Source organism: Miniopterus schreibersii, assembly GCF_964146895.1.
Source record: "Miniopterus schreibersii genome assembly, chromosome: 21".
In the NCBI taxonomy this organism is placed as follows: Eukaryota; Metazoa; Chordata; class Mammalia; order Chiroptera; family Miniopteridae; genus Miniopterus; species Miniopterus schreibersii.
Genome location: NC_138123.1, coordinates 6260906 through 6272938, shown reverse-complemented (window position 1 = coordinate 6272938; position 12033 = coordinate 6260906). Strand labels below are relative to the sequence as shown.

The following is a 12033-nucleotide window of genomic DNA, read 5'->3' as shown; positions in this document are numbered from 1 at the left end:
TTGTTGATGGTAGCGATTCTGACAGGTGTGGGGTGATGTCTCATTGTGGTTTTAATTTGCATTTCCCTGATGATTGGTGATGTTGGACTTCCTTTCCTTGGCCATCTGTATGTCCTTTTCTGGAGAAATGTTTATTCAGGTCTTCTACCCATTTTTCAATTGGATTGTTTGTTATTTTGCTGTTAATTTGTATGAGTTCCTTATATATTTTGGCTATTAAGCCTTTATGGGATTGCAAAAACTTTTTAGTTTGAAGTAGTCCCATTTGTTTATTTTTTCTTCTGTTTCCCTTGCCCGAGGAGATATATCCAAAAAAAATATCGTATCCTGCTGCTTTGCTGAATCACTTATTATTTCTAATAGTTTTTTGGTAGAATCTTTAGGGTTCTTTATGTGTAGTATCTTGTCACCTGCAAATAGTGGCAGCGTTCCTCTTTCCTTTTCAATTTGGTTGCCTTTTATTTCTTTTTCTGGTCTGATTGCTGTGGCTAGGACTGGGTAGCAGCTCTTTAAAACAATGAAAAGGACTATACCATATATGGTTCCATTTATATGAAATGTCCAGAATAGGCAAATTAGAGAGAGAATGAGAGTAGATTAGTGGTTGCCTAGGAAAGATGGGTGGGGAGATAGGATGGGTGTGAAGGCTACGGGGTGCAGGGGTTCTCTCACAGCGATGAAAATGCCCCAACATTGGTGTGATGGTGGTTGCAGTCATGGAAGTGTACACTGTAAATGAATGAATTGTGTGGCATATGAATCATATGTCAGTGAAACTGTAGCAACGACAAAAAGCAGGCTCTCTGGGGTCAGAAAGACCCGGATTCAACAAAGCACCTCAGCTGAGCCTCAGCTTTATTCCCTTATTCTGGGAAAGGCGGATAAGAAGTTCACATGAGTCCAGGTGTGTAGTTTTTTCCTCAGTAAGTGATAACATTTATTATTATGAACAAAATCCTCCCACCGAGCACCGCAGGAGCCCCTGAATCTGGGCTTCCACAGCCTGATGTCCGGACTGCATAGCGTGTGTTCTCCTGGGAGACTCCGGGCTGCTCAGCCAGTGAAGCTAAACGCAGCCCGAGTTTCCTGGTCTCTGCCCCTCCCCCCTCGCAGGAATTCTTTGCAGTTTCAGTGACTCACAGCACCTCTCCCATTGGCGACATTGCCCCTATGTGCTAAACAGCCATGATCCCCAATAAATCAGCAGTAGGTGTCTGGACTTGGCCGGCTTCGTGTTTAGGGGATTGGAGGGGACAGGGCCACCTCTCACTGCATTCATAGGAGCTACTTGGCTACCCAGCCCACAGGAGGGATCCTGCTCAGAAACCAGTGAACTTGGTGAGGGGGGAGAGAAGGAAGGAGGAAAACCCGGGGGTGGGGAAGGGAGGAGAGGAAAGAATTAGCCCAGAGCAGGGAAGTCAACCTGAGCAAACACAGCAGCCTGAGGGCTCCCAAGGCCACGATGCTGAGGAAACCTGTTCTCAGGGAGGGTCTGAGTTGGCAGGGCCCCCAGCTCCCGACCTCTTCTGGCATTTTCTGCCTCTGCCTTGCATTCTTGTTGGACCGGGTGGGCTTGCTGCAGGGGCACCCCCAGTGCCTGGATTACGGCCCCCCCTTCCGGCCCCCACTGCACCTCAAGTTTTGCTCTGACTATGAGTCCTTCGGCTGCTGTGACCAGCGTAAGGACCGCCGCATTGCTGCTCGGTACGGAGACATCATGAACTACCTTGACCTGAAGGACCATGAGCTGTGTGGCCGTTACATTAAAGACATCCTGTGCCAGGTAGGACTGAGTATAGAAAAGAACCCAGATGGAAATGAGGGAGCCAACTTCGAAAAGTACCTTCCAGCCCAGCAGACCAGGGTGCTGAGTGAGTGGCCTGGGTCCTGGGGCGAGGGCTCTTTGGTACCCAGGGTTTTAGAAGCTCAGCTGCCAGCTGCCTCACTTTAGAGCTTTGGGCTCTGGACAGGCGCAGGGAGGTAAGGATGTGCTGAGTCGGTTTTCACTGGTTTCCCAAAGCTCTCCCTGTGGGTTCTGCTGGCCCTGGGGCTTTCTCAGGCCCCCGGAGGGTGAGCCCGTGCCCTTCAGGATGCTCTCGAGTAGCTGTAGTCTGGGCCCTGCCACAGGCTCCAGGAGCTGGGCACAGCACACACCTGTGGTGTTGATGCGGTGCATGGGGGCAGCAGGGGCATCTGCCGGGATCCAGGCCTCACTTGGGTCATGCGTGCCAGGGGTTGTGGTGTGATGATGTGGCGGCAGGGGTTGGGGGGCTCTCCTAGCACCCCAGAGCTAGACTGGGAGGGCTTCAAGCGGCTGAGCAGCAATGACTCAGAGGTTCTGCTCCTGGCTCTCCAGCAGCCAGAACCCACATCCCTGGCAGGCATCCCCCATGCTGGTGCCAGCTGCACACACCGGCTCGGTGGGAAGGGGCTCAGGGGTGCAGGGGAGAGCTGGCATTGGACAGCTGATGGAAGAGGTTGCCATGGGGAGCAGCGCTCCAACGATGGGCTGGGGGTGAGACAGGAAATCCAGGCAGAACTTTGATCTGAGACGTTTCTGGGCGTGTCAGTGTGACCACTTGGCTCTGTGCACGGAACACAGCAGCACCTGGCACAGAAGCCAGCCAGCCACCTGGGTGGCATCGCCTGAGGCTGTGCTCTGTCACCTCGGCACCCCCCTCAGCTGTTTCCTGGAGAAATAACTCTGGGATAACCATTTGGGCAGAAGCTGGGTTCTTAGTAGCAACATGGAGGCTGTCGGTTTCTGAGAATTCTCTTAGTAAAAATGTCTCTTCCTCTGTCTCTCCTCCCTGCCCCTCTGCTATTGAGTGAGATTTCAGAAAGCCAGATTCAGAGCTCTCCTGTTTTAGGGAATTGAAGAATCAGAATAACCTACACGTGTCTATTTATTAAAAAATTACAAGGCGCTCCTTCTCTCTTCCCCGACACAGGTAGTGTGTTCCCAGCAATGTCTGTAGGCAGCTATTATGATCTTCATTTTACTGATGAGGAATCAGGAGTTTTAAAGGACTTGTTCTGCCTGGCCAGGGTGGCTCAGTTGGTTGAGTGTCGTCCTATGCACTGAAAGGTTGCCGGTTCAATTCCAGGTCAGAGCACATGCCTGGGTTGCAGGCTCGATCCCCGGTAGGGGGCATACAGGAGGCAGCCCATCCATGTTTTGCTCTCACATGGGTGTTTTTCTCTCTCCCTCTTCCTTTCTCTCTCCCTTAAAAAAAAAATTAATAAAAAATGTAAAACAAAAAATTTGGACCAGCCCCATTGTGGCCAGTCTGACCACAATGGGGCTGGTCCAGGGAGTGAGCTCTCTGTCTTTTCTAGGAGTGCTCGCCCTACGCAGCCCATCTCTACGATGCTGAGAACCCTCAGACACCGCTCAGGAACCTTCCAGGCCTCTGCTCTGACTACTGCTCCACATTTCACTCCAACTGCCACTCTGCCATCTCCCTGCTGACCAGTGACCATCGCCTCCGGGAGTCCCATGAAAGAGATGGCGCCCACTTCTGCCACCTCCTCAACCTTCCTGACCAGGACTATTGCTTCCCTAACGTCCTGAGGAATGACCATCTCAACCGCAACCTGGGTGTGGTGGCCGAAGACCATCAGGGCTGCCTACAGCTCTGCCTGACCGAGGTGGCCAATGGGCTGAGGAACCCCGTCTCCATGGTCCATGCTGGGGACGGCACCCATCGCTTCTTCGTGGCCGAGCAGGTGGGGGTGGTGTGGGCCTACCTGCCCGATGGGAGTCGCCTGGAACAGCCCTTCTTGGACCTCAAGAGCATCGTGTTGACCACTCCATGGATTGGGGATGAGAGAGGCTTCTTGGGGCTGGCTTTTCATCCCAAATTCCGCCGTAACCGCAAGTTCTATATTTATTATTCGTGCCTGGGCAAGAAGAAAGTAGAAAAGATCCGGATTAGTCAGATGAAGGTTTCCCAGGCTGACCCCAACAAAGCTGACCCAAAATCAGAAAGGTGAGACACACCCAGGAGCATCTGTATACCTAGGAGATATGGGGGACTTCCCTGGTTTTAGGGCCACTAGCTTATAATGTTGACAAAGGAGTTGTTAATTAATGAGGATAGCTCAGGTTAGACTCTAGAGTCAAAGGTCTTCATGGGGTATCACCATCACCTTGCAGTTGCCCAATTAGAGCTGTGCTTGCTTGACTTTATACAAGGTAAAGACCGGCAGCCATAATGGATAGAAAAATAATTACAGATGATATCAGTACTTAGATAATAGCCATCTCTGGTTATAGTGTGGATCCCAGGCCCTTTACCCTGAATGTGGGAATTCTCATCCTCATGGGTTGATGCATAAACAAAGGACTCAGTTCCAACGTCCCCGAGCTCACACTCTTTCCACTCTACCATTCTGCCATTTTTGCTGCTCTCTGCCTTCTCTCCTTTTCCATATGGACAGGTTGGGGGATTGAAAAGAGCATGAAGAACTGATAGACCAACCCTTGTGAGGTTGCTCAAAGGAAGGGATTTGAGGGTCTTGGTAGAGCAGAGAGTAAGGCCCAAGCCTCAGAAAAGAACAGTTGTTACCCCGGCTGGGTCTACATCTCATGAAGTCCTGATAGAAAAGAAAACTGATGCGTGAAGGAGTCATACTAGGACACACTGGGTGTCCCAGAGCCCCGAAGCTACCTGCTTTGTAATCCTTGGAGACTCTTGGCCAGTTTGGTCCAGTCGTCTCTGAGTATCTCAAGAGGATACAGTTGAGCTTATATTAAAGCCTCACGTGTGGTTTCTCTTTTCCTTCCAGGGTCATCTTGGAGATAGAAGAGCCAGCCTCCAACCATAATGGTGGCCAACTTCTCTTTGGCCTGGACGGCTATCTGTACATATTCACCGGGGATGGAGGACAGGCTGGGGACCCCTTTGGCAAATTTGGAAACGCTCAGAACAAGTAAGCTGGATGGAGGCTGGGTCCCTGTCCCCTTAGGGTGAGCCCCGGGCAATGTTTTCCTAAGACAGAGCCTCCAGAGGGTCAAACCGGAACCACTTGCTGCAACATGTAGTTCCCACTGTTGAGGCAAGTGGGAGGGGCAGTTGGTTCTGTCCAGTGCATTTCCATCATAGTGTATTTTGATAATATGGGTGGCAATGTGACATTCAGAGCACTTTACAGAGACAAATTCAGAATGTTTAATATATGTTATCAGGACATTATTTGCACACCAAGACCTGATCATCCAATTCAATTGAACTCAACAGTATTATTGAGCACTGAGTTCCAGGCACTGTGGTAGGCCCCAGAGATACATGACAGGTCAGTTAATAAGAGCTAATATATATTGAGTGCTCACCGAGTGCAGGTGCTGTTCTAAATACCTTGCGTTTATTCGAGAATGTAATTCTAACAGCCCACAAAGACACGCATTTTTATCTATTTTAATTGACGTGTCCCTAGGACTTAGAGTAGTGCTTGCCACATGGAGGCATTCCATAAATACTTATGGAATGAATGAACCCTATGAAGTGTAGGTATTGTGACAGCCACTTACAATAAGACAGTGGAGACAGAGAAGAGTAGCTTGTCCAAGGTCACACAGTGAGTCAGCAGCAGACCCAGAATTCAAACTCTGATGATGAGGCTGTGCTGCCTGGATAGAGGCCATGTGATCCTCCTGCCCTTCGCACCCAGCAAGCACTTGGCCCCCATGGTCCTTTGTAATAGCATCATTTTTGTTGATAATAATAAAGATCCAGCATTTGTCCCATGCCTGCTGTATCACAATAACTCATTTAACCCTTACATGACAACCACATTGCAAGGTAGTGCAACTCTGCCTTACAGATGAGGAAACTGAGGCCCAGAGACCACAGTCATCAGCAGAGCCTCTGCTCTTTCTGCTGAAAACCTTGCTCTATGAGGAAGAATAGAACCAGCTCCTTTGAAAAAAGTTCATGGCATTAGACCAAATCTGAGAGAAACCATCTCATTGTAAAAATAAAAAGACTGGCTCAGGGTCACGTGGACCAGAACTCCATCAAACTTTTGCCTGGTGGTTCATTGATCCAAAAGTCAGGAAGTCTGAATATCTCGTATATGTGTACTTGTGTGTATGTTTATATATGTATCATCATGTCTCCCCATGTGATGCCTACCAGTTGCTGGGCATTAACTATTATTAGCAGGCCCTCCTGGGCTGTCTCCTCTGATTCTGTGCCATTTAATTTACTTATTTCATTTTTTATTTTATTGCTTTATTATTTTTTAAAATTTATCTTTATTGTTGAAAGTATTACAGATGTCCCCTTGGGCATCAACTATTATTTGCAAGCCTTTCTTGGCTGTCTCCTCTGTCCTGTGCCATTTTATTTCACTTTTTATTTTATTGCTTTATTTTTGAATTCTTAGCATGAGATCGTCCTTTAAAAATCTTTGAGTATCTAATACAATATTGTTCATCAGAGAGACAGTGTTGCACAGCAGGTCTCTCGAACTTACTCCTCTTGCACGCAGATGGCCACCAGGTGCATGAGAAGATGCTAACATCACTGGGCATCTGGGAAATGCAAATCAAACCGCAGTGAGATGTCACCTCACACCTGTTAGGAAGGCTATTATTAAAAAAAAAGAAAAAAAAGACAAGCATTGGCAAGATGTGGAGACATTTGAACCTTTGTGTCCTGTTGTGGGGAGTGCAAAGTAGTGCAGCTGCTGTGGAAAACAGTGTGGCGATGCCTCAGAAAGTTAAAGACAGAACGAGCCATGATCCAGCAATCCCACTGCTGCGTGTTTATCCCGTGCCTGTTTTTTGGCCCCCTTTCTTTCAGAAGTTCCCTGCTGGGCAAAGTGCTAAGGATCGACGTGAACGGGGCAGGCTCTGATGGCAAGCGGTACCGGGTCCCCCTGGACAACCCCTTTGTCTCTGAGCCGGGGGCGCACCCCGCCATCTACGCCTATGGAATCAGAAACACATGGCGCTGTGCGGTGGACCGAGGGGACCCCGTCACGCGCCAGGGCCGAGGCCGGATATTCTGTGGGGACGTGGGACAGAACAGGTTTGAGGAAGTCAACATCATCGTGAAAGGCGGGAACTATGGCTGGAGAGCAAAGGAAGGGTTCGAGTGTTATGACCAGAAGCTTTGTCACAATGCTTCCCTGAGTAAGTGAGAAACTCTCTGATGATTTTGTAAAAAATATGTTTTTATTGATGTCAGAGGAAGGGAGAGAGAGAGAGAAACATCAATGATGAGAGTTACTCATCAGCTGCCGCTTGCACTCCCCCTACTGGGGATCAAGGCTGCTAATTTTTAGCTGTGACACTCTCTTCCTGCCCCTGGACAGATGACATTCTGCCAATCTATGCTTATGGCCACTCACTGGGGAAGTCTGTCACCGGAGGTTATGTCTACCGTGGGTGCGAATCTCCAAATCTCAATGGCCTCTACATCTTTGGGGACTTCATGAGTGGGTAAGGAACCACTGATGTTTCCTCTCTCTTTTATTTTAACATTTTTATGAGCAAGTGAGCTGGGTGGAGGCTGGACTTTCATCTCTGTCTTTTCAACTCAAGGAGTCTGCTAGGCTCTGCCTATGATTTCCTTCCCTTCAATGGAGACTTTTAAGGTAGCCAACTGGGACAATGGTAGGGCTCACCTTGTTTGTCTCCCATCTCCTAGAGAACACAGTCCTTCACTGTTCTCTAATGTCTTTTAAACAATTGTCATTCTCTTTTGTCTGTTTGAGTTGGGAGGGTAAATCTGGCCCGTTACCCCCTTAGCTAGACAGGATATTAATATTTTCACATAGCAATCCTTGGTTACAGAGATGGGGTGGAGTTAGCAATTGGTCCGATCCTTTACCACTTGTTAGATCTTTGGGATTTAATTGTTCTTTATGTTTTTTACCATAACCCCTGCCTTTCACTCCCCCCCCCATATATATCACTTGGTTAACATGCAGTGATTCTCTTAATGGAAGCATATGCATTAGAATCGCCTGGGATTGGGCTTCTCTGTTTTCATACAGCTTTTCAGGCGATACCTCTGGTTTACCCAACTTCCTTTCCCTTCTAAAAACCTGCCTTTAATTCAGATAGATGATGAGGCTTATAAAGTCTCTATCTCATATAGACATCATAATAATCATAGCTACTGGTTTTTGAGCCCTTACTATATGCCAGGTACATTGGTGAGATATTTATGTATATTATCTCACTTAACCTTCTCAGTTCTCGCCTATGATAAATTCTATTTTCATGCCCCATTTTACAGATGAAAAAACTAAGGCTTAGAGATGTCGAGCAACTGGCCAAAGGTCACACAACTAAAAGAGATTAAGTTAGTCTTCGTAGTGGTGCAGCCTTCACAGGGCCCAAACTCCTTGATGAGCTTCCCGTTTGGGCAAGTGGGTGACTGACATCTGTGAGGCAGCTTCTGGATCCTTGGGAGAAGCTAGTTACTGATGTCCTGTGGGAGACCCAGTTCTAACCCTCAAGGATGCTGTGATTCTAGGAAGAAAAATACCCTGTGGGTGGAAAATATGGATCCCTAAAATATAAGGTTTTATTTTTCATCTAGTCGACTTATGGCTTTGCAGGAAGATAGGAAAACCAACAAATGGAAGAAGCGGGACGTTTGTCTGGGCAGCACTGAGGCCTGTGCCTTTCCCGGGCTGATCAGCACCTACAGCAAGTTCATCATCTCCTTTGCCGAAAACGAAGCGGGTAACACACGTGCTGGCCCATCTGACTTCTGCTCCCTGGGACTCAGATAATCACGGGCATTGGGAACTGAACGTTTACCAGTGATTGTTATTGTCACTATCGTTGCCATGAAATAGCAGTGACCACTTCTTCTCGGCTCACTCTCATTTAGTCACGTTTTATAATTTATGGGAGACTGTTCTGGGCCCTTTACAGTTTTTATCTAATTTAGTCATCACAATGCCCCTGATGGAATTATTTTGTTCATCAATAAGGAAACATTGACTGTGCCAACCCGCCCCTTCCTGGTGCCATGCATGTAAACAGAAATGTACCTGCCCTGGGCCACACGCTGAGCTAGTCTTGGGGAGCTGTCACGCAGGATTCGGGTTCCCTCCCTGGGGCTCATGCATGTCAGGGCCCTCGCTGGTGCCCAGGGTCTTCTGTGTGCCCAGCTCTGTGTCTGGCCCCGCCTCGTGTCCCATGATTGACTGCCTGTCTGTTTTCTCAGGGGAGCTCTATTTCCTGGCCACCTCTTACCCAAGTGCCTACGCCCCGCACGGATCTATTTACAAATTTGTGGACCCGTCCAGGTGAGGTTTGGTCTCGCTTTCTTCTCAGGTGCATTTCCATGGCCACCACCACCACCACCGTCATCACCTGTGGAGCGCTTGCTATGTGCTTGGCACTGTTCCAAGTTTGTGGTTTTTTTCAAATCTCATTTAAAAAAATTTAAAAAGTGATTTATCAATCACTCTCAGTGTGCCAAGTACACAGCTCTCATCTAATCCTCACCACCCCCTGCAGGGATAGGTACTGTTCCTCTTTGTATTTTATAGATGTGGAAATTTAGACTTGGCAAGGTTTACTTGCCTGTGGTCCCCAGGATTTGAACCCATTTGTGTCTGTTGCCATGTCTGTGCCCCTAACCCTCTCACCACACAGCCTTCCAAGGGTGTCCCTGTGACTCCCATGCCCTTTCTCCTCTCCATCTGAGCTCGTTGCCTATTTCCGACGACATCCATTCCATCCCCATAGAGAAGGGAGAGCTGAGCCCAGTTCTTACAGACGTGTGCCTTCTGGTGCCCTTGATTTTCCAGTCCCCTCTTGAGAGTCCTGGGTCCTTACTCTTTGTCTCTGTTTTCAGACGAGCTCCCCCCGGTAAGTGCAGATACAAACCAGTGCCGGTGAAAACCAGGAGTAAGCGGGTCCAGTTCAGGCCACTCGCCAGTGAGTCCATCCTTGTCTTTGACTCAGGCCTTGGCACCAAGGCGCAGACATAGTGCCCTCTGCAAATACGACACTCCTGCTGGGTGGGAGGTCTTACTTTCTCACCTACAGCTTGTCCTGTGGTTGAGGGTTGTAACTTGTGGCTCATTTTATACATCTCTTCGTACTAGAGGGAGTAGGGGCAACACCTGCTTCTCCTGTGGCCTGCTGTCCTCCATTCATTCATTCATCAATTCATTCACTCATGTATTCAATCAATCATTCCTGTATTCATTCATTCAATCAATCTTTCATGGATTCACTCATTCATTTATTACTTCTTTTGTGGCAGGCACAGTGCTAATCCCTGGGGCTATAGCAGTGAACTTGACCTATAAGAGTTCAGAGTTAAATAGAAGGGGAGTGGGTAGTGCAGGCAAATAAAGAAAGAAATATCACCGAGGGCTCCTGCATCCTTGGGGTACGGTGGGGAGTCAGGAAAGACTTGTGGAGGAGGGACACTATCTTAAGGGAACTATTCCAGAGCTATGTGCCATTGGAGGGACCCTATTAAAGAGGTAATATATTTAGATCAAGGTCCAGGCCAGTTAAAGGGCTTAAAAAAATATTAATTTCAAAAGAATTTATATTAAAGAACCCCCATGCAGTCATAGGTCTCCTCGGTGGAGCTTTTCTTGGAGCTCCTTTTCCAGGGCTTACATTTCTCACTAAATTACTGCTTGTTTCCCAGAGACGGTCTTGGACCTGCTAAAGGAGCAGTCAGAGAAAGCCACTGGAAAGTTCTCCAATGTGACTTCAGCTTCCCGTCCAGACCCGGCCTCAGCTCAGAAAGGCTCCTCCAAGAAGCCAGCTCCTCCCACAAGAAGCAGGAAGCCGGCTCCAGGACCTGGTGCAGAGAAGGGAGCCCAAACGCGGTCCCCAGGCCCCCAGGGGAGGAAGAAGAAAAGCCGGAAACCCCGCAGTGGCCGGGTGACCCAGCCAGCACAGTGGGGGCGAGCTGGAAGAAGCCCTCCTTGGCCTTTTCTGTCAAGGTGGTCGACCAGGGCACCTGAGGGGGGAGAGCCACCCCACCACCAGGAACCTGCTGCTGCTAAACTGGGGCCTTAGAGGAATGGGAAGTGGGGGTGGGAGAGGCTGCGGCTGGATGGGGGGTGTGGGGGGGCAGGCGGAGAGAACTTGACTTCAGGGCCTGTGTGATTCTCTCTCTGGGAATCTTGCTGTTTGAAGGATGCTCACTGTCTCCTAGTGGGAGACCAAATCCCACGTGGCCAGTGCACCTGGCTGTCCTGGGCACTAGTCTGTAAACCTTGCACTGCCCGTCTCTAGTTTGTGTTGTAAATGCCTGTAACCTGAGCTAATTAAATCAGCACTTGCTCAAATGGACGTGTATCTCTTGATCTCCCGAATGTTTGGCATTAGCCTAAGAGCCATATTTCACCTTGAGCCACCTCTTGGGTCTAAGAGGAGGCCTGTGGTGACGGGTTTCCTAGGAGAGCCCCCCTAAAGTGGTCATCTCCTTTGCAGGTTCGGAGTAAGTAGTCTTGGCACTAAGGTATTCAAGGGTCTGAAAGGGTTTCGTAACAGACATTCGGTGTCAGTGAAGGGCTGACCCCTATGGGATAATTGTGGATATTTTTCTTGCTTTGGTGGGTCTATTTCCTCAACACCCTCGAACACTTCAGGGTCACAACAGATACTCTGATCACAGAAAGGCAATATAACCAACAAAGTGTGAGTGTGTTTTTACTGGGCTAAGATCTTACAATCCAGGATAGAAAGTCTTACAACTGCATCTCTCCCAAAGCTAAGTCAATTTACGAAATACATTCTCTTGCCCTCTGTAGAGTTTAAAATGATGTTGGGGAGATACTTCATTTCAACCAATGCCATACTTACTTCTCTGGGAACTCCAGATGCCTCTGCCTACCAGTTTATCTGATTGAAAACGAACTTGAGCCCTGCCGGGCGTGGCTCAGCGGTTGAGCGTGGACCTAGGATCCAAGCGATCAGGGTTCGATTTCCGGTCAGGGCACATGCCCGGGATGCAGGCTCAATCAGTGACTCTTTCATCATTGATGTTTCTATTTCTCTCTCTCCCTCTCCTTTCCTCTCTCTGAAAT

General features: G+C 48.6%; 1 protein-coding gene across 1 annotated transcript; it reads left to right on the top strand.

Moving 5' to 3' along the window:
* Positions 1-1048: 1048 nt before the first annotated feature.
* HHIPL2 (HHIP like 2) lies at positions 1049-11289 on the top strand. The gene is made up of 9 exons (XM_081124043.1): positions 1049-1783; positions 3340-3992; positions 4792-4935; positions 6810-7141; positions 7324-7450; positions 8559-8704; positions 9195-9276; positions 9831-9913; positions 10644-11289. Exons 1-9 carry the CDS (start codon positions 1463-1465, stop codon positions 11018-11020), a joined length of 2265 nt encoding a protein of 754 aa, XP_080980169.1. The 5' UTR covers positions 1049-1462; the 3' UTR covers positions 11021-11289.
* Positions 11290-12033: the final 744 nt, after the last annotated feature.

Coding starts and splice junctions, on each gene's coding strand:
- HHIPL2 (XM_081124043.1), top strand. CDS start 1,463: ATGCTGAGGAAACCTGTTCTCAGGGAGGGTCTGAGTTGGCAGGGCCCC. Junction 7,142..7,323: donor TTGTCACAATGCTTCCCTGA/GTAAGTGAGAAA, acceptor GCCCCTGGACAG/ATGACATTCTGCCAATCTAT. Junction 9,914..10,643: donor CCAGTTCAGGCCACTCGCCA/GTGAGTCCATCC, acceptor CTTGTTTCCCAG/AGACGGTCTTGGACCTGCTA.